The 23,244-nt window shown below is 35.0% G+C and overlaps 1 protein-coding gene across 6 annotated transcripts in view; it reads right to left on the bottom strand.

Annotated features, from left to right (window-relative positions):
• The window catches only part of Rfk (Riboflavin kinase), a 61,731-nt gene that overhangs the window by 30,679 nt on the left and 7,808 nt on the right, over nt 1-23,244 (bottom strand). For 4 of the 6 annotated variants that reach the window (XR_011333456.1, XR_011333455.1, XR_011333458.1 and 1 more), the window contains exons 2-4: nt 22,016-22,167; nt 21,815-21,917; nt 10,257-10,518 (exon numbers count right to left, since the gene is read on the bottom strand). Coding sequence is in view for 1 of the 6 variants with exons in the window: in XM_069833213.1 (XP_069689314.1) it covers nt 10,373-10,518; nt 21,815-21,917; nt 22,016-22,167 (401 nt within the window). In the remaining 5 variants the exon portion in view is untranslated. Of the gene's footprint in view, nt 1-7,408; nt 10,519-14,157; nt 14,401-21,814; nt 21,918-22,015; nt 22,168-23,244 lie in introns of those variants that run through there. The other 2 variants (XR_011333459.1, XM_069833213.1) reach the window with 2 other exon arrangements.

Here is a 23,244-nt window from a genome sequence, read left to right as displayed (position 1 = left end):
TCGATACGAACTTATGAACACAAATTGTCAGCTATGGATCCCGAGTTTCTTTCATAGTTTTCCTACAATTTATAATGCTGAGATGCCATAAAGTGTTGTATCCAACTCGTGGATAATGTTATTATGACATTCATGAAAATTGTCGCATGAATGATGACTATTGTTCGTGCGACAAACATTCCCTCATGCCATAATCATCAAGATTATCCACTTGTTGCATAAATAACTATTATAATAATTAATTTCCTTTCATTATTTTGTTAAACAATTCCTTTTAATTTCTTTGAAACCTAAGTTATGGAAAGGTATTATGTCTTTTTATATACTGTACTTAATACTTCCTTATTTGTAATTAAATCTCAATGAAGGTATAAGAACAGATAATAAGCCTTGGCAGACCATTGAAAAGCAATGCTAGGACAATTATTTATAATGTTGCAAAAGATTTGCAAGAATAAAAGAGCTTAATTTGAAATATTTTATTCAATCGACAAGTACAGCTTTGGGAGTTTGTATCAGCTGGGTGAAGAGAATATTAAAGAAACCACTGGTCAGTCAAATTTTCAATTACGAAAGGGAAGTCTGAAAGAGACAGAAGAAAGTGAACATTTATTATGATGATGGGGTTGTTAGAAGGAAAAGGCAAGAGTATTGTACTTTAAAGAAAACTGTGCCAACTTTGGCAACATTTAATGCTGATTTACAGAACAGCACAAGTTTAAATGCAGCAGGGAGTACTTGACAAAACTCATACTTTAATTACACTCCAAATGAAAGAAATGTCTAAAAAAAACTTATTGAAAAATCCCGAGATTGTTTTCTGGCATGCTAATTACCTTCGAGCAATTCAAAAATATCTTCAACAAAAGAGGGACATTATATATTTCGATGAGACAGTGATATTTTTACTTGGAGTTATATTGGCTTTGACGACTTAAAACTTGCATAAATCTCAGAAAAGACACGCCACACAAAATCACAAAATGTGTCTAAAACAATGTAGGCCTAAACAGTTTGGGAAAACATGGATTAAATACGTTTAAGTTAACAATTATGGCTTTCAATAAAGAAACACAATGAGGATGTAAAAGGAAACAGAAGAATACTTCCTCAGATCTTGTAATGACATGGCTGATAATCTTAAGGAAAGTCACTCAGATCCCACCATATCCCATTATATAACTGAGAAGTGTCCATCATACACGAAAAAGTAAGAGAGGCTCATTTCCAGCTTCTGGAGAATAAAATAATGTAAAAAGGATATCACTAACTTTGTCTTTCCATATGTTTTATTCCTTGTCATTGTTGTGGCTAATGATCAATTCAAGAGTCCCTGCATTAAATAAATAAATAACATTTTCTCATATGATAAAGGTAGTATGTTTTTTGGTAAAGCAATAGTTTGCATTTCGAGCCCATGACGAAACTAAAGTTTCTTTGAATAGAGGAAATTATGTTGAACGGTTGAAGGAATTTTGAGATTTTGATGTAGAGTTATCTCATCATCTTATCAAATTAAACTTTTTTTGGGGGGGGGGCGGTTATCCAGAACATACAGATGACATTATCTTTTCTGTTTAGCAACTCATTACAGGAGAAATCAAGACGGAAATTTTCGACAATCCTTTTGTTGGAATTATTATTGATGAAGAAACATATATTGCAACAAAATCACAAATATATGTTATACTGTGGTATGTAACAAAAGCCAGAAATATTGCAGAGAGATTTTTGAGTTTCAGAGATGTCAGTCACAATAGAGCAGCAAATTCTCTACCAGATCATGTGCTTGATGTCTTACATGAATTTAACTGTAAAAAAAAAAAAATAAATGAAATTTGGTATCACAGACATATGACGTAATGGCAGTAATGACATACAAACAGAGCGGTCTTCACAGATGGGTAAGAGAAAAATGCCCACAATCTGTATTTGTGTACTACTATGCACATAGACTGAACTTCGTTTTGTCACAAGTAGTAAGCTTTATTAAGCAGTGTAAAATATTTTTGTACATCAGCATTATTAACAATCTTTTATCGTTAGTCAAAATCGTGCACAATATATCACATTATTGTGCCAGTAGCATAAAATATTAACATGTCGACTAAAATCTAATGACTATCTAATATGACAGCATAACTTGTGCCATAAAATTAATATTAGTAAACGATTTTCCGCACAATAATATTTTATATGTCACTGCTGTTATAGCAAATCATTCTTCATAGACATGTTATCAAACTACACATCATTACAAATTTGATATGTTATTTCATTATTAATTGTATTATAATGCTGCTGTATAAAAAAAACTGCGTATGAAACACATTTATAATATTATGCAGTTACTGCATTCATCAAAATTAGGAAACGATCATTTATAAACTAGTTTAATAATATAGGTACTATTGTAACACTTTGTTGTTTCGGAATTTTCTTTTCCAAATCAACAAAGTGAACAGCAGCACTAGACAGTGAGATAAAGGAAAGATTTCCAACATTAGCGCCAACAAGATGGAATTACAGTAATAGGCTATTACAACAGAAATATAAAATTTGCTAACTTCAACTGTCGAAAATTCAGACAGCTGGGCTTGGGATCCAGAAACAATCTGTAGTGCTCACAGTCTTCTTTCAACAGTATACGATTTTGATTTCAACTTTTTTCTTAACTAGTTCTATGCCATATTTCCTCAGATTGACATATTGCTTCAATACTCTAGAAAAAGGCTTTTGATATAGAGTTTTGCAGTAAACAAGTTGAGAAATTTTCTGTTCATCTTCAAAAACTCAGAAAAACTTCGAATCTATTTGGAATGAAGCCTCTGATGACAGTAATATGCCTGCTTGTTGTAGAACACTAAGAAATGATGCCATTTTAGGAGAAAACATATTTATGTCCTCTAAAATAATAGTTTTGAAAGTTGACGTAATGAAAACAAACATTGACTACAGATTTGCTGACTCACATTTCTCAGTATTTTAAATTGAGGGCAATTTAAAGAATTATTTGTATCTTTCACCAGACCTTAATATGGCAAAATTATTTTGACTGTAACAACAACATTACACAGAACATAAACAGATGCTCCTGATTGTTGTTTTGCGTTTTGACATACGGTATCGTTAATAAGAAATTAAATTTCCATTTCCATTTGTTCAGGTTGTCAGAAGTGAGATGCATTTCATACTCAGCTGAAAGCTCTCCCTGATGGTACAGAGAAGGTACAAATCACAACAAAAGTTGAGAATGTGATGGCAAACAAGAGGATCAACACTGGGGGAAGAAAAAAAAAAAAAAAAAAGCTCTAATACGTATTGAAATGAATTGAATTTAATGGAGGGGGGGCACTATGGCCCAGCACTGCGACCTTGTGCAGATCTATTGTGTTAGCCCTCTGGTGACGCATTCCCAAACCCACACCGGCCAACCACACTAAGGTTCTCTGGTCCAGGTTTCGAGCAGCCAGATCTACTCGTCCTAGGCCAACTCCTTCCATGTGCCGCCAGCCGGCATTTGGGGAATGCTATGGAATGCTAATGAAATGGAGAAATGGTGACGAAACTATGTAAATGCCTAATTTGGGGAAAAACGGGAGAACCTCGGGAAAAACCCCAACTGCGACCTTATCCGCCACAAGTGTCACTATGGATTTTTCAACGAAAAAATCCCAGACCTGACCAGGAATCGAACCCGGGCCGCCTGCGTGACAGTCTGGAGGTCTGACCATTTAGCCACCGCAGAGCTCTAACACATATACCCTGGTGTTTGATTCACAGAAGACACTTCCTACACCCAGCCTTGATACTCGTTACATACAAAAGATGCGGACCTTCAACTTAGACATACATGATGAAGTAAAAACCACTATGTATATTTGGAATGAAGACATTGTTTCTAGAGGAGCACAATAAGTTGCTTCTTGGCTGAAAAAAAATAATTATATATATATATATATATAGAGAGAGAGAGAGAGAGAGACCAAACTTCTCTTACCAGTTAAACACTATATTTTTACAGTGACAGCTCCGGAGGGGAAAATAAAAATATAAAAAGTCACGCATGCTCAGACATATACTACAAAATTGAGGCACTCAAACTAATAACAGCAGATCCCGACTGACCTCGAATTTTAGATATGTGTACGATTGTGTACGCCTGTCATTTATCTTTCATATGGTGAAGTATCAATTTAATTGGGATATGCCAAGTTCTCATATTCCACATTGAAAATTAGTCCTTAGCGGGAAAGTAAGCTTTCTCAGTGAATAAATGGCATATCCAAACTATGTGGGCTTTTGTTTATGCCCACTACAATTTCATGGCATTGTAGTCAATATGATGGCATTCACTAACTTTTTTACTGACAAAACAAAAATTCTCATATTATTACTCTTTCGATTTACTTAGTAAAAATTAAAGTTTTCGATTCAATCATACATAAATTTTTCGTACTAGGACAAATAAATAAAGAAAACTCATCATTATCACTTTTTTTTTAATTTCTATATACTCTGTTTAACTAAACAGCAGAAAACAGACGAACTACTAATGACAAAGGCTCAAGAATTTGCAGGTAAACTTTAAGCACCATATTTAACAAATCCTGCAAAAATGAAGTCTTAATGTTAAAAAATTCGAAGAGCTTTAAAAACAAATATAAAATGTCATTTTTCTCAAAATGAACTTCGCTTGGGATCTGCGGTTATTATTTATTCTGAGTGCTTCAATTCTCATTATCTTTAGACAATGCATAAGAAACTTCTTATTTTCGAACACAGCTTCACATCATGCGATTAGGACGTCAGTGTCATTGAAGAGGCGAAAAATGTATGTCACAAATGCTTGTGCCCTGATCATTGGTGTGAGGTTATTTGAGATATAAATAAGTTATAACTTCAGTTTATTGTTAACACAAACAAAATGGAACATTTTTTTTAGACCCATAGACCTTGAAAAAAATACAACTGATGGCACAATGGTGGAGTAATGAAGACTGTTTAGATCAGCCCTGGGCATGAAAGGGAAGTGCAATGAAATGGAGAAACCCCCACCCATGTCCTCTTTGCTTACATGGCGTTACAAACAAATGCACAGTAAGGCATTCTGTCTGTGTCAGTGGTGAATTTCAGTGGCCAGCGAGAGCCGAAAGTTCGTAAAAGCTATGAAAGCTATGACAACAGTATCATGCAATGGCACTTGATATAATAATTATGTCCATATCTGTTTGCACTTTGTATCAGTAATAAAACACACATAGCTTAAAAGACCTTTTGTCCATATTTCACGGAAGAAAACAGCACTACAAAATAAACAGTTTTTAAACTCAGAGGATATCGACGGTTAGGAAGACCCTTTAGAACATTGCTAGATGGGGCCGAAACAGGTCTACACAGACCTAATTCGTGACAGATGATGATAATGATGATGATGAAGTTTTTTAACTAGGAGGACATTATCCCAATTTAACAAAAACTAAACAAAAGAAATAAAGTTTTCTTAAACTACAGTTAGCAACTTGGGAGCATTGAAACTGAAAATACTTGATTGTTCAGCCCTATTTAAATACAGTATTATTCAATGTTACTCAAGCTAACACAAAAATGAACGGCATTTTCTGCTTGTTAACAATTTGTCTGCTTGGTTCATGAGATGTCAGTGAAAGCCTGAGAAGCCAAACTAGATGAAAATCTGTCAAGCTTGAACAAGTATCACAAGATCCAACAATTCTTCATGGATGTTAAAATTAGAATCAATTCCCCTAATAAGTACGATGAATTGTGAACTGTTGCTAACATCAATGCTTTAATCTAATGTAAACAAAAACCACAAAGAAAATATTTATTTTTATTTCTAATTGACTTTCAATATCAAACCTCTTTTCTTCTATTCTATTTCTCAGTGCATGTCGAGAAAAACTTAACATTTTAAATAAATTGAGTTTCTCTGGGCATATTTTGTCAGCTACTACAATGGGACACTTTTTAATAAACTCACCACTCATATTATGGCTTCATATTTGCTAGAATTTGCTGTGAAATTCGATAACTAACTCTTGCAATTATAATATTCATACAGGCAGTCTAAAATGTCAGCTTACATTTAAATCTTACAGGTTCAGTTATATATTTGTATGTCACATATCTGGCACTATGGTGACCTTCCTGAATGCGAAAATTATTCTAGTTCTTATGTATTGTGGAAACTGAGGTGCCATCAACTTTCCATAATGAGCCTGTTTGAGCAATGCTTACCTTACTGTCTACTCGTATCAGACCAAAGCAGTACAGTCTCAGCTAGAGAAGATGGAGAGGGAGTTAAGGGGTAATCAACAGTGACTCAATTGAGGTATTGGTGTCCAGGACTGGTCTAGATCAGAGTTCATAAAGGTTCACCAGGTTGTTAGAAGATGAAATTCGCTCTCAATGAAGACATCGACTTCATGGGCATAGATTTCTCAAGAAATGCACGAGGACGTCAAAAATAATATGACAGAATTGAACTTGACATTCTATATTCTTATGGCCAACAACTGATTTTTTCGTATAGGTACATCACCTCACAGTGAGAATAGTTACATGTTTTTCCAAGTTTTGTGTTTTTTTTCTGCTTTGGGAATCCTGAAAGTTAGGCACTTCAGGAGTCAATGTTGTTGCTTGATATATATAAAAAGAATGAACTATAACAACAGTATGTTTATAAACTGTTTTGCGTTGTGCAAAACAAAGGGGGGCCTCAGCTTTACTTTAAGTTTTTAATAATTATTTTTGAAAAGAAATATGTAACTACACTGTTTTGAAATGCAAAGAAAAAATGGATTTCTAACATTTACTCGTAAATAACTAAACAACAGAGGGTACAACAAAAATTCTAAATTCCCTACGAAAAAGAATTTGTAAAAACAGGACCTGAATTCATAATACTAAATAAATTAACTCATAGCAAATTAATTGTATACCAATTTCAGCCATACTTTTATTGTAGTGACTGGATGAGAATTGTCAAGGCAATCATTTCTTACTTTTATAGTTAATGCTTCATATACAGAGAGAATGTAAGCTAAGTTGACAACAACCATTCAAGGAAGTTAACGTCTTAGTTCAACATGGTATGGTCATGTAATGCCATTGGAGCTATAAAAACTTCATGAAGATTATGTAAAAGTTATATACAATATACAAGTTTCACCAGTCGTGAGTGTCATTAAACAGTAGGATATGAAGATAAGCAAATATAAAGCGAAATTCCTGTTTTTCTTGGAGTGTTGTAAGACAGGAAACACCAAATTGGCAATTATATTATGACAAGGAATATAAACTTCCACAGTGTTTCTTAGTCGTTAGGTGCATGGTCTGAGAATTAAACAATAATACATAACTGAACACAAGAATAAGGACCATACAGTTGATTTAAAACATACTTTTTAATAATAATTTAAAAAGTAACAAGATAGATCTAACCTTCAGTAACAAATGGTGCTATCTTGATTCAGAATTTTTATGTTTCTCTCAGCATTTGAAAGACCATACTTAAAAATCATCTTAAAAAGTGTAGAAAATGTTAGCCACCTACATAATCAATTGCCAATCGTCATTATCATCAAATATATATATATATACATTTTGGATCGCACAATATAGCAAGCCAACAAACAAACAAACAAACAAACAAACAAACAAACAAAAATGAGACTCAACAAACTTTCTACTCTACAGCTATAAAATAAATCCTATTAATAAAACTATTCCTAACATACAAGAGCTCTTAGAAACAAATTGGTATCACAATGTTATGAGTCAAAATTATAAATACCAGAGTAGGATAAGGACTGTTTGTATTACGATCTTACTGTTATTTTGTCGTTTGTGCTAGATGTGGTACAAAGCATTCTGAATAGCTATGGAATAGATTAAATTAAATTTTAGATACAATTTTATTTGAGGTGTACAATATGCACAATGTCATGCAAAGTTTTCGAGGTTTTGCATTGTGACACAGTTGTAATAAAATCCGATATTTCTGAGCTTTGTGTCAATCCCATTATCGAGGAAAGTAGAGAAAGGATGACATCTATCTGTTGGATGTTAGCGAGATTAGTTTCAAGATAGATATGTGTACCGTTTTCACTAATTTCCCTAATGATAAAGCTACTACATAACTGAAATTTTCGACACTACAACTACAGTGCAAAAATTCAAATATGTGCCACAAATATACTGTTAATTATAATTATCAGTAACAGAATGGTCTAGGATATAAGAACATAATTTACTGTATAAGCATAATTTACAGAAATGTGTATACGATAATTATACATTCTATTCAATAGTCGCTATTCATTTAGGAAAGAATAAAAACACAACTACCTAACAATTTAAATACACACATAACAAGAATTGTGATAATACAAAATTAAATTGATGAACCAGAAATAAGAATTTCGATGTCCCATTCAATTTTCATCTTTTCTTCACTCTCCTACCCTCAACATCTCCAATGGCAGACAATAGTATATGTAAAAGTTACAGTATTATGTTCAAATTTTAATCTAGACTAGTGCAATGGCTTCCAAAACAGTTTGGCTACCTGGAAAACCAGTGTCTTTGGTCAGGGGAACAGGATTGTAATAGATTTGCATAATGACCTGTGCTCTTTAATTAATGCGTTCATAATTTCAATTTAATTTGCCCCAACTTCAAGTCTTAACAAATTTGCGTACAAAGATGTCCGTTGAAAAAATTTCCAAAGTGATCATGAATCTAAGAGTTTGAAAACCGCTCTTTTAGTGGTATAATCGGATTAATGTGCTAAATTATGTTTTCTACGTGCACTTGAAACAAACTTTTATAAAACAAAGTTTATTAAAATAAAAATATTATATACATAGAGAAACCATAATTATTTCCCCACGACTGGTGTATACAAAGAATACAATATTTAAGATGTTGGTGCAATCTATTTACACATACTTCCTACGTTGTTTATACTGAGTCTCTTTCTCCCTTACATTATGTACATGATTTCTATATTATTTCCTCTCATAATCCTCTGCACATGGAAAATAGAATCTCTTTTTGCGAGATTACAATCACTTTTTTTACAGAACTTCGTCACTAAAGAACTGTTGGTGATAATTCAGCATAAAATGTTTTTATAAATATTATAGGCTTTTCATTTTCAAACTATGTAAATAATTGTTTGAAAAGGTGTTCGATTTTTAACATGTCTTATAAAGAAAAGACTTAAATTAGTAAATATTAAAATTTAAAATAATTATAGGAATAAACCAAGTTTTCTAAAATCGATGAAACTGCAATCTCCTAAAAAAATAAACGTGCAATTTTCGTCGCCTACAAGACTAAGGTAATAATATTAAGTCTTCAAACATTTTCAGATAGCATTAACACAATCTGAAAAGTAATATCAAAGTTCTGATTACACACAAATATATTTTTAACAACAGTCACAAATTAACGACACTCCTCTAAATGAGAGCATTAGATCCCAAAGGGGTAAGAGGTAATGTATAAAAACTTTAAGTTCACATAAACAACAAATAGGCTGTCGTTTTGCCGTACCTCCCTTAAAAATTTCACATGAGATATTCTTACTATTTGGGTTAAGTTCAGGTTAACTCTGCATATTGGAATCAAGTCAAATATTGAATAGTCAGGAAATATTTTTGTTCTCTCATATGCTATGAATACAGGGAGACAAAACAGACAGCATGTCTCAAACTACATATTTGGTAATGACTGATGGAAATGCATATTTCTGTCAAAATTTCGAAACTAAAATTCTGAGGCTTCACAATGTTATAATCTGAATGTACCTCATATTGAAAGTTCTTTGGAATTAAGGACTGACAATTACAAAAGTATAATCACATCCAGGTCTATAAGGTTCGTGTGGGAACATTCTGCACATAATCAGACACAAGCGTCTGGTTCATATGCACCATCTGTACCACTCACAAAATAATTTTTTCTTGTTGTAAGTTACAGCAGCAGATTGCTTGACACGCTTTTTTAAGGGAATTACTAGAATCACTAGCATTTATATAAAGTTATACGAAGAATTAACAAAAATATACGATTTGCTAATGTATGATATGAAATTATTTCATGAGGTCACAATTACTTACTACCAAAATAGTAATAGGTAACAACAGCAGGTACTACTACATTAAAAATTCCAAAGTTGAGATAATTCATACTGCAATTTAATGACATGCAATAACTTCATATTTTACCAGATACTGGAGACTGGACGACATGTTGATTTCATCCTGTACATGTGATACGTGATGTAACTTGTTATATTCAACAAGCAAGATCCATTAAATTGATTCCTAATCATTATGTTTTGTTAATGACTACATTCACCATTCATTGTTTTATCACTTTCCGTCTCATTCTGAAAGAAACTATGATCTTTAAAAGTCCTCATTTCTATCTCTTCAAGTCGTGTCTTCGCTGTTTCTATGTCATTCTTGATTGTAGAAATCAGATCATCTGGAGAAAAGAAAGAAACTGTTAACAATGAAATGCACAAATGTTCAGAAGTACATGTAAACAATGAATTTTACAAAATATAAGAAAAGATGCAAATTATTATAGTAGTTATGCATTACATAACTTAGCAAAGATTAAGTGTTACTTATAATACCGTAATTTCCCATAACTATGGTCCAGGCACCCAACTATGGTCCAGAACGCATTATGTACTACTTAGTCCCCCAAGAGTTCGGTGTTTGCCATTTAAGGCGCCACTGTGATGGAATTATGTTCCCCATAGATGCTTCTATCTACCATTACACGTTGCAATGATATGGATACTTAACAAGGTCAGTGTGCATCGTTCTATTGAATGTGTGAAGACAAGAAATCATTCCATTTGTGATTTTCTGTTTTATTAAGCTCTCCTCTATAGAACTGGTAAGTTATAGATATATGATTCTTTGTACAATTAAACCTGGCTATGTAGTGTTTACTTTCACGTAATAATTACACTGGCAGAGGTTAAGGACTCTGCGTGAAAAATGTTTAACCTCAAGGCTAGAAGTCAGTCCTCAACTATGTACCACAACTTTTCGTAGATCTTAGTTGTATTTCATTTTGAAATATTTGTTTCAATAAAATGTGATCAATGTGATTATTTACTTCTGCAAATACGGTATCTCAGTATATTCTAAAACACCATTTAACATTATAGTCAAGTAAACAAAGAAACAGGCTGTTCCAGCATCAATGGTACTAGCACGAATGATGGTCCGGTAAAACGAAAACTTCAGGGTAGAAGGAAAACAACCATCCCTCTAAGTGACTATGAGAGCGTTGAAATTGAATTGGATAAAGATTATGATGTTTCCGGTGTTCTCTCCATATTTACAGGCAGTGAGTCAGATGTGGAAAAGAAGACGAAATCTGTTAAATTAATGCTAAAGGCACATAGTTATATGGTAGTTACTTATGAGGAGGAATTGTGGCCAGGGAAAGTTTTGGAAGTGAAGAACAATGGAGCCGTTGTTTCATATACCTATGGTAAGAAGCGGCAATTACTGAGGTGGCGAGAAATGGAAGACATTTTATTCTATAGAAAGGAAAACACAATAAAACAAATTGAAGACCTCAAATGCGTCTCAAAAAACAGAATTTCAGAATTACAAGAGAAGTGGAGATTCAAAGGATCGAAATAAGCCTACTGAATGTAGTCTCAGTATGGTAAATAAACATTATCAGTGAATTTATGTGCATAATATTTTGCTAAGAATGTGTTAGTTAATTTTGATACCGTACTTTTGTTCTTTAATATACTGTAGTTGTACATTATTGCAGGAAAATGACTTTCAGATTTCACTTGTTTATTGTGTGTTTATGCAATGTGTACTAATAAAAAGAACCACGTACTTTTAATTTATTTGTAGGCCTAATATTTCTGTGCTAGATTATGTTTCTACCCTTAAATTAGAAACTCAATGTATTGATTTATGAATAATTACAGCTCCAGCCATAGTCCATTCATGCTTTAAAACATGAATATATGAGTGGACCATAGTTGGGCAACTCAGAATACAACTATGTACCAATGCTTATTATTTTTTTTAAGGCTTGTAATTAAACAATTTCAAACACATATGTCAATATTTACTTAATATACACTTAAAAGAGTCCGAAGCCAAAATTTCACTTAATCTGGATGAATAGTACTGAATATAAAAAGAAAAATATGGAAAATGTGGACCATAGCTAGGAGAAACTACGGTACTTCAGTTTTCCGGTTGTAACTTTTAATTCAATGTGAACTGAGTGATGTATTAGGTTGATGCATAAATTTGTAGCAATTTTCGTCATCACAACACTGCATTCTTAGAAGACTGTTTATCATTTGTCATTTGTTATTTGGAGTGTTGTGTTTGTAAAGACACTTTGAATTTTGCACATTTGAATAAAGTTTGTGCTATTTGTGGACTAAAGAATGTGGGGTATCAAGCGGCAAAAAAAAAAAAAAAAAAACTAACAGGCAGCAGAGGTGACTCGAAAACATTTGTGCCATGTATGGGAAGAATGCTATCAGAGAAAGCACTGCAAGAAAATGGTTCTGTCATTCAACACACAACAACCCGTACAAAAGCTAGTGTTCATCCACAGAATATGATGTTATGCATCTGGTGTAATAAAGAAGGCGTCATATACTACGAATTGCTTCACAGGAATGTAACCATAACTGTTCACATTTATTGCCAACAACTCAAGATACTTTGCAACCATAATTGAAGAAAAACGATGGGGAAGACTGCATCAAGTGCTGCTGCAACACGATAACACACTCCACTAACATGACAAAAGTAGTTTTCAGTTATCTAGGAGCTTGGTTGGGAGGTGAGTCTATATTCCCCATATTCTCTCGATCTTGTGCCCTCAAATTTCCATCTTTTCCATTCTCTATCCAAAAATCTTCAACAAAACTCTTTTGATTACGAAGATGCTTTATAAACTTGGACTGACAACTTATTTAACTTCAAACGAGCAGATTTCTTCAGATGTGGAATCATGAAACTGCCCCAGGAGTCATAGATAAGAGAATATATTACTGATTAATTTCTGTCTTCTGTTCATCTCAATGAAAACTTTTGTCACAGTGAAAAAGGGCTACAAATTTTTGAATCAGCCCAATAAATACTAAATATAGCACAATCATATATTAAGATGTTGTAAAAAAAAAATTTCAACTCTTGGTTTCAATCTCTCCAAATACGAGGCGCATCCAGAAAGTAAGTTTCCCGATTTTTTCTCCTTGAAAGTAAACGTAATTAGCCGTGTCAATTGTGCATGCGTAACAGATCTATGATGTATCAATCATATGCCAGCCAGACAGGTCCCGCCTGGTGCCAGTAGCGTGGCAGCAGTGGTCCGAAATGGAAGCTCCTATTCCTTCTCCCGCTGCCTGCGAGGTTTGGTCGGTGATAAAGTTCTTTAATGCACAAAGCATTGCGCCAATTGAAATTCATCGGCAGCTCTGTCAGGTCTATGGGCCGAACATCATGAGTAAGCAGATGTGCGTCGCTGGTGTAGGCAGTTTTCCAAAGGTCGTCAAAGTATCCATGATGAAGAGCTCAACATCAATGATGATCGTGTTGAGCTGGTGCGGCAGTGCATCATGGAGAACCGTTGCTTCACGATTACGGAGCTGAGCAGCCATTTTCCGCAGATATCGCGATCCTTGTTGCATGAGATTGTCACTAAGCACCTGCTGTTCAAAAAAGTGTGTGCCAGGTGGGTGCCAAAAAACCTGACACCCAAACAAAAAATGCAACGTTTAGGAGCAGCACTGACATTTCTGCAACGGTATCACAATGACGGCGACGAGTTCCTCGACAGGATCGTCACGAGCGATGAGACTTGGATTTCGCACTTCACCGTGGAAACCAAGCAGCAGTCAATGCATCGGTGGCATAGTGGATCTCCAGTCAGGACGAAATTCAAACAGACGCTGTCGATACGGAAAGTGATGTGCATGGTGTTCTGGGACAGGAAGGGCATTCTGCTCATTGACTTCCTTCCAAGAGGTGAAACAGTGAATGCTGACCATTATTGTGAAACACTGCGAAAATTGCGACGTGCCATTCAAAACAAGAGGCGTGGAATGCTTACTGCAGGTGTTGTGCTCCTCCATGACAATGCTCGTCCACATACGGCTTGGCGCATAGCAGCTGTTTTGACGGAATTTGGCTGGGAGTTGTTTGATCATCCACCCTACAATCCTGATCTTGCTCCCAGCGATTTTCACATTTTCTTGCACCTCAAGAAATTCCTGTCCTCCAGTGAGCGTTTTGGCAATGACGAAGAGCTGAAGACGTCTGTCACACGCTGGTTCCATTCATAGGCGGCAGAGTTCTACGACAGAGGGATACAAAAGTTGATCCCACGATACGACAAGTATCTCAATTCTGATGGTGGCTATGTTGAAAAATAGCTAAAACATTGCTGTACCTGTTGCCAATAAATGTTTTCCTGAAAGTGTGTGTTTTTTTTTTTAAATAGGAAAACTTACTTTCTGGATGCGCCTCGTAATAGAGTGATGGGCAAAATGCATGTTATGATTACAGACATAACATGAACTTCAATCCAGTCCCTGACATGATAACGCACCCCACTCACCCCAACATTGCTACCATCCTCTGTACATTTACTTACAGTTGTATAGTGTCAGAAAACCGAGCATGTCATTATCAAATTGTTGTCCCAGAAACGCGAATTTCGTGTGGAATGGATCCAGCAGCATAAATGTGGAGATTTAACAGGTGTCCATATTTAAACAGCACTAAATACATTTGCAACCAAAATAAGGCAATGTTTGCATCCCCATATGTATGTGAACAGTATATCTCAAAACTAAACATTGCAAAATCAAAAGGCAAAACACGAACAAATAATGACAGATCTACTGGATCAATTGTGTGTGACTGTTACAGATTTCATTCCAGATTTTCATGCTATAATATGCCGAAAAGAATGATAAGATGATGCAGTCCCAACAACATCCTAAACACAGCTGCATCTGTGGCTCAAGTTTTAGTGTGCTGGTTTTCCATTTAGGCATCCTGGGTTCGATCCCCAGCCAGGTTGTGATGGAATTTGTGGTGAACAAAGCATGCATCGCAGAGGGTTTTTCTCGTAGTATTCCCATTTCCCTTTATCATTCCACCAACACACTCCAATTTCCCATCATTTCATCCATCATCTGCAATACAGCCATTCTTTTAGTAACAGATGTGACATACTAGTTTGAGAAACTGATTTTTACAAATGAAAACAGATTTTTTGGATGTTTCATTCTCACCTCTTTGCGGTGTTTCTAAGACTCATGTCTGATCACTTTTCTACCACATCTCTCACCTCTGTTTGACCTCCCTTCTTTTCCTACTTACTCCCTTCCTTTTCCATTTATCCATCTTATTCTTACTAATCTCATTTAACTAAACACTCTCTTTTCTCATTTCCTTATTAATTGTTCGCAACATTGTTTACATATACAGTAGCGTGCAAATTAATCCGAACACGACATATTTTTACATTTCTGTCATTGTTGGCCTCACAGCTGCTCATACCGCTTTAATTGACATCTGTAGTACGTGTAATTCCATTGTTGAAGGTCTGTCGTCATTATTTTTTTTATAATATGTGACATTTTGCCTGTCGTTTTGTACTTATAAGCATTTCAGTTGTGTTGAAGACTTAATACTGCAATCCTGTGTACATTCTGTCGTCTTCACAAATGGATACAACTCCACGAAAACGGTCTAAAATTATAACATTAGCAGAGCATTCTTCTATGACACAGAGGAAAATTGCTGCAGAATGTCACATCGCTTTGGCTACTGTTAATTCGATCATAAAACGATACAGAGAGACTGGATCCATCATACCCTAGAAAAAAAGAAACTGTGGCCGGAAAAGGAAGACTTCACCTGCAGATGATCGTTTAATTGTCAGGAAAAGTAAATTAAATCCTAGACTAACTGCTGTCGACTTAACCCGCGAGTTAATGGCTACCACTGGGGCGAATATTCACGTCACAAGAGTGCGGCGTAGGCTTTTGGAAGCTGGATGAAGGGCTCGTAAGTCTATTAAGAAGCAACTGCTAACCCCTGTTATGTGCAAAAAATGCTTAATGTGGGCAAAATTACATCAACACTGGACAGTGAATGACTGGAAGAATGTACTTTTTTCCGAAGAGTCTCATTTCGAGGTCCACGGCCACCGTGTTTCTTACGTACGGAAAGGATCCGAAAAAGTAACAGCAGCTCATCTCCAACAAGCACCCAAATACCCCCCTAAAGTAATGTTTTGGGGTTGTTTTACACATGAAGGGCCTGGAGCATTAATACCTATCAAGGGAATGATGAATTCTGACAAATATATTCACTTACTGGAAACCAGAATCGTACCCCAGCTGCAAAAATCATTTCCGGATGGCAGAGGTGTGTTCCAACAAGACCTGGCACCATGTCATACATCTCGAAAAACTACAGAATTCTTCAACAAGAAGAATATTCAGGTACTCCCCTGGCCAGGCAACTCACCCGACATCAACCCCATTGAGAACTTGTGGTCAATTTGCAAAAGAAGAATGCAAAAAATGGATTGTTCTACAAAGGAGAAGATGATTTCTGCCCTCATTGGTGTATGGTTTCGCAATGAAGAAATGAAGAATATTTGTGGGAAATTAGTGGAATCCATGCCAAATCGTCTCAGAGCTGTTATTAGGAACAAGGGAGGCCACATAGATTACTGAGGTATGTCTTAGATCCTTTTTTTATCCCGTTTGAGTGTTTTTCCATAAGTAATTACGTTGTTCGGATTAATTTGCACGCTACTGTAGTTGAACTCTTCCATAGTTGTCCTTCTATTTATTCATTTGAATCACCAATGTTCACTGTTCACTTATTCCAACTAATCTAATCTGTATATTTTCCGATGAACTAGTTTCTACACTTTCATTACATTTCCACCCCCACTCTCTTTATCATATTTGAATCATTACTTACTTATCACTTCCTGGCTATTACCGGTACTCATATCTTTCTCATCCTTTTTCACTATTATTCCCTTGCCTTACTGCCTTTTCAGTCATCACCATTTTTACTTTATTACTTTCCTATATTTTGTCACTCATGCACCAACCTCTTAAGTTATAAATTTTCTGTCCCTTACTTCTTCCCAATGACGCACTCTATTCGATGTCCCTAATGTTACTTCATCCCTTCTACTTCTTGCAGAATCTTGATTTCTTATCTAAGTTTCTTCTTCTTCTTCTTCTCTCGATTCCTTTTGTAATTGCTGACCCATATTTATTCTTCCTGCTGGTTTCAATGAACCCCTTTTTTTGTTCTCAGTTCCTCTATGCTGTCCTTCAGTTATCCCCTGTCTACATGGTGCCATCATCATTATTTTAGCGCAAGTCTCTTCTTTCTTCCTCAATCACTTGTTGACACGTCATCCTCATCTGCTGCTCTCACTACGCTTTGAATTTTACTGTGATCGCTGGCCTCTCTTCCTGGTTGCTGGAATTCGTTGATTGTTTCATTCCATGGCTTGCTATTCTTTCCTGTGTGATGACCTTTCCACCTTCTAATTTTTCAACTAGTTCTCCCATCGTATGTTTTACTGCAATTTTCCTTATCTTCTCTTTCAGGTCTCTTTTTTTCTTTTCATTAACATTTGTCCCTATCTCTGCACGGTTCAAATTTGCCAAACAGAACTCCACATCAAAAATCTCCCCATTTATCTTTAATTTGTCTTTGTATAATCTAGCGAAATGACCATTTTTTCTTGCAGCCTTCATAAAAGGAATCAATATTCTTCTCCTGCACCTTACTTCATGTTCAAAATTTTTCCTTTTGTCACTATATTTGAGAATTTTACTAAAATAGTCTATTTACATTTCTTCCGATCCTGTATGCTTCTTTTATTTACTCCTCGCTCACATCAATCCTGAACTAATTCCAGCACACTTTCATTACAGTCTCGTATGTTTTCAATGCCTGTTCCTTCCTCTTTTCCTCGATTTCAAAAAATATTAAGTTCTTTCTTCTCTGACAGTCTTCTAGATATTTCATCTTACTTTTCATTTGCTTATTTTCCCTCTGTAGAGTTTCCAACTTTTTGTAGATCTATTCAATGTTTGCTTCAAGGTTTACTAATGCGTGATTATATTCTTCAATATTCGCCATTATTACACTGTTACGTGATGTCGTGGGTTAATGCCTTTACTACAATGTTTCCTCACTGCCGACGTCCATAAGCACACGTGTATATTGATCTGCTGTTCGCTGTGGACTGTGTTGTGCACTATACAGAACTGTTATCTATTAAGTACGTTTTTCCTCCTGTGTCTGGTGTGGGAGATATCGAAGTTTCACCTTATTTTGTAATGTACAGTAGGTTGAACATTAAAAAATAATGCGTCCCTTTTTGTAGGTTCTATAAACTACAGAGCATTCACTTACATAATGTAGTCGAACAGGCGGCACATGATTGGCACGAAGGCCATGCAACTCGCAGCAAACCACCTCCTGCATGCTCGGCAGTTTTATTACTACTGAAATTACCTTGATTATAAGAGGTGTTGGAAATTATGACCTTCTGCTGCAATACATCTCTGACATCTTTTAAGAATTTAAGAATTTTAGTGGCTTCATATGCTGTGGTTTTAGACACCAGTTTCCTGTGTGAGACAAATATTTTTATGAGGTGTGTTCCAATCTTTCCTCTATTGCATCCAGTTTTTCCTAAGTAAGCACATGCTGTGGTCTTTTACTGCTTTTAATACTGACACAGTTACTCTAAATGTTTAATCAGGTTGTGTATGGTTATTTAACGACACTGTATCAATTACGAGGTTATTTAGCGTCGATGGAATTGGTGATAGCGAGATGAGGCCGAGGATTTGCCATAGATTACCTAACATTTGCTTTATGAATTCCAGGATTCGCCTACAGATGACATCTGTCTGCAACAGCTGCACATATCCAGAGAAGCCACAGGGGGTTCAATAAGCAGACTGTAGTTATTTTGGGGGAGTGTAGCTCCCTTGATGAGTCGTGGAATCGACGGCGTTATGTCCTTCTGGTTGAGGATGTGACAGATTCAGGCACATGAATTGCGAACAGATGCCTTCCATCTGAGAAGGCTGCAGAATAACATCACAGGCAGGCAGGCAGTCAGAACTGGATGCTATGGATTCGATAGCATCATGCAGTGAATCATGCGCTTGAAAAACGATCCTAAATGGACTTCAACAATCATTCCAACATAAGGAGGTTGCACAATAAGCCTAAGGCTGTGGTACCTGCCTGTGGGCCCTCCTCCAAAAGAAAAAAAATTGGTATCTCTCTCTCATGAACTCGTTCTAGCTGCCGAGAATAAAGATCTGCATCAAATGCATGCAGTGGCGGCTCGTGAACTTGTGGATTGGGGGAGCTGCAGTAGATTTTGGTACATACAAATTTCACTTCTTGATATCATTACTAATAAGTATAGCACAAAAATAAATGCACTACATATCGAAAAATCAAAACTTCCTGACTTAGTTGGGAGATGTCTGTGACATCATTTGCCATAATCGTTAAAAAAAAAAAAACTGATACCATCGATTTCAGTCTGAATTTCAAATCGGCAGACACTCAACATGCAGTCTACCAGTTCATCCTGAATTGTTTTAGAATTACCTTTAAACAGTGGCATGTTCCAAATGATTTGTGAGAGACTTGTTTAGATTACTCACGAAATACACTAGAGTTCTTCGAATAGTTTTTTCATCATGTCCCCTAAGGGGAAGTTCATATTGGCCACAAAATTTGATACAATCAATATTTTTAAAAATAATTTCACGATTTTTTCTCATTTTTTGATTATGTTTGAGAATGTTTGTTCTGTTCATTTCACTTAGCTGCTCAGCAATATTAGTTTTTCCTAACATAGCCAATGAAACAACATTTTTCAGGTGAGACTGCGAAGTTTCACGCTTTTTAATTTTTAGGGGCAAATGTCCTAAATCTGTCACACCACTCCTAGTCTATACAGTATCACCACCGAAGAGGAGGCAAGGAAAACAAAATACAGGTTTTTTTTGTTCACATCCACGTAACCACAAATGCTTAGCGTAAATTTCATTGTTATACTTCCTTACATATATGCACTATTTCGGCTGGATGAAGCTTCAGTAAGATTTAAGTCGGGTAACGGACGACCCTGTAATTTCACTTCATTACATCAATCTTCTCCGCAAGGGAAAGTTGAGAAAAATAAAATTAATATTCTGTAATTCACACACTCTCATGCTTGCACATTTGCACTGGTTAAGTTACAGTACGGTACTAAGACGTCATGACAAAGCAACACTCAGATATACTGATGGTCAACAATGTTCTAAAACTGGAAAAGAAGTCTCTTTCGCATTTTACGTGCTAGATCAAAAGGATTCTACTCGTGCAATCGTTTTGAGTTAAGGCAAATCCTAAGGTTCTACTGGAGACTGGATATATACATAACAATAAGGCAAAAAAGAATATTAATTTCGTTATATTAACTCGATATGATTCTACAACAATAAGTATGTGAAGAGAAAATAAAAATCTTGTCATTAAGTTTCAAGGGAATAGAGAATCCATTTGACATAGCATTACAATAGCGACGAGCCGCCCCCTGACTGCATGTCCATTTGGAACAAACTTCCAGTGAATCATACCTTCAAAATTTCACAAGACATAACATTACTCTGGGGCTGAATCAATTTTGTTTAATGACGACTTTGACAGGCTGACAGGGATCAACCCTCTGTTTTGAAATGTCAAAGTTGCGGTAATATCTCCACTGTTCATTATATGTGACAATTCTCCTGATAAATCTATGATTCATGGGATTAGTGATAAGCTGACAACAGATATCTATTCTGTGTTGAGACTGTTCAGGTGTCAATTCATGAGGTACAGATTTACCACTTCTGTATGATTTCTATTCTTACTGTGGTGATGTATTGTATCTTTTGAAGCACCAAGTTCTTCTGATAACCTACGAATACTTTTTTGTGGACTTTCTTCCCAAATTCTGTATGTATTATCAATATTCCATACCTTCGGTCTTCCAAGACATTGTAAAATCTTTAATGTCTCCTTTTCCATTATTGGAATACTGGAACCAAAAACTCTGCGTGTATTCTCAATATTCGATACCTTAGGTCTTCCAGGCCATTAAAAATTTACAATGTCTCTTTCTCCATTATTGAAATGCTGGAAACATCGTTGCCCTACATGCTCACTAATGACATCTTCATCTTTGACTTCACAAATTCCTTGAGCCGCAGCAGCGCCTTTATAATCTTGTGTCTAGTAATGCTTTAGAAGGACTCTAATTTCAAACTTCCAAACTTCAAATTTAAATTTATATTTTTGGCATCATGCAAATTGCATTGCTCAACTAAAGAAAATTACTAAAATATTACAAAACACCAAACTGAAGAAATCGACATTACTTACGAGTATGAGGCAGCCTAATAATTAAAAATGTACATTTCAATGAACACATTAAATTTTTTTACTAGTTATGCCAATGATTCAATGCATAATACATGTAAATTTTATCTCCACTTCACTACAAAGAAAGAATAATATAATGTTGTTTACTTTTATAAAATTACATCTGTATCTGAAGTGAATATTTAAAAAGGAATAAATCTTGTTCATTCAAATGACACATGTACCTAGTCAAATATCATAATTAATTGCAATTATGTCAATGGCAGACTTACCCAGTGTTTTGAAATCCATTTCTGGTCTTATGTAACCTGTTATGCAGACTTTTAATTGTGAACCATAGAAATCCATTCCATATGCATTAATTATATGGGTTTCCTGTGAGTTAAATAAATACAAGAATGAGAGAACAATATTTAGAAAAGCTTTATTTATCAGTACTAGTTTGTATGAAAGAATGTAAAAAAAAAACATACCATTGACTTCTTAATGTTCTTAAAATATGGATTCCACCCAATACTCATCACCATCTTGTACACTAGACCATCATCCACCTTGGCCCATCCATAATATACACCCGTGCTAATTTCCTCTGGCAGATTATTCACCACTTCATCTGGAAAATTTGCTGTAACGAATTATGCAAACTATTGACATTTGTATTGTAAATAAATTCCTTTGTATACTTAATGTTAGATATGATTAAAGATGGAGAGGTTTGCAATGCTGTATTAAACCAATATGAAATAGTGATAGACTAGTATTGATTACAGAATAAAATTAATGTGATCAAATCTCTACTATCTAACTACATATTTTTTATATATATTTTTGTATCCATCTATTTAAAATTATAATTTTGATATATAACATTACTAGATTTAATTGCTCGTGATAAAACAGGAGATATTCATGAAGTATCACCAATAGTATAATACAGTACATGTAGTTCATTCTCTCATCTCCGTTAAGTTCAAAATAAAATCTATTAACGTGTAATCTATGTACATATATATCTTTTGTGCATACAATGAAAACTAGAAATGAGGCTTGTAGTCTCAAAACTGGCCAATTTCAGTTTTGGCTTATGAATTAATGTTCCATATTTGCACAGAAATAAGCAAATAATCTGACACTTCAGATCAGTTTTAAAATCATAATAGTTTCGTTAACAATTTTTTTTTTACTCTATTGAAAAACAAATCATAACTGAAACTGTCTGCTTTTGAAAATGTACACTTCAAATAATAGTTCAAATATGTCAATAATTATCACAACTAATAATGAATTGATAACAGGAGCTTCACGCACAAAGAAGATGATTTCAGCTACTAATTATCAGTAATACTCATGAAGATATTAAGTTATCAGTAAAAGATTCAAACTTCTCATCAAGAAGAAAATATGAATTAAATATTGCATCAAATATAAAACTGAAACCAGTAGACAGTTCCAATTACCTGGATTGTGTGTTTACAAAAGGGGATCTGGGAAACAAAGAGATAAAAGCACAAGTTCACCAAGGCAAGGAAAGGAATCCATTGGAGCCTTTGATATAGTGGGACAAACATATTACAAAATCTACAAACAAAAGAGTTGGTTTTACGACAGTTAAGTCTGTTCTTTGTTATGGCTGTGAAGTTAAAACCATGAAGGAGAAGGAAAAAAAAAATTACAGCTGTCAAAATGGACTACGTAAGGTGCA

Source organism: Periplaneta americana, chromosome 8 (genome assembly GCF_040183065.1).
Source record: "Periplaneta americana isolate PAMFEO1 chromosome 8, P.americana_PAMFEO1_priV1, whole genome shotgun sequence".
Lineage (NCBI taxonomy): Eukaryota > Metazoa > Arthropoda > Insecta > Blattodea > Blattidae > Periplaneta > Periplaneta americana.
The sequence above is the reverse complement of the archived record's forward strand: the minus strand, read 5'-3'. Positions and strand labels throughout refer to the sequence as shown.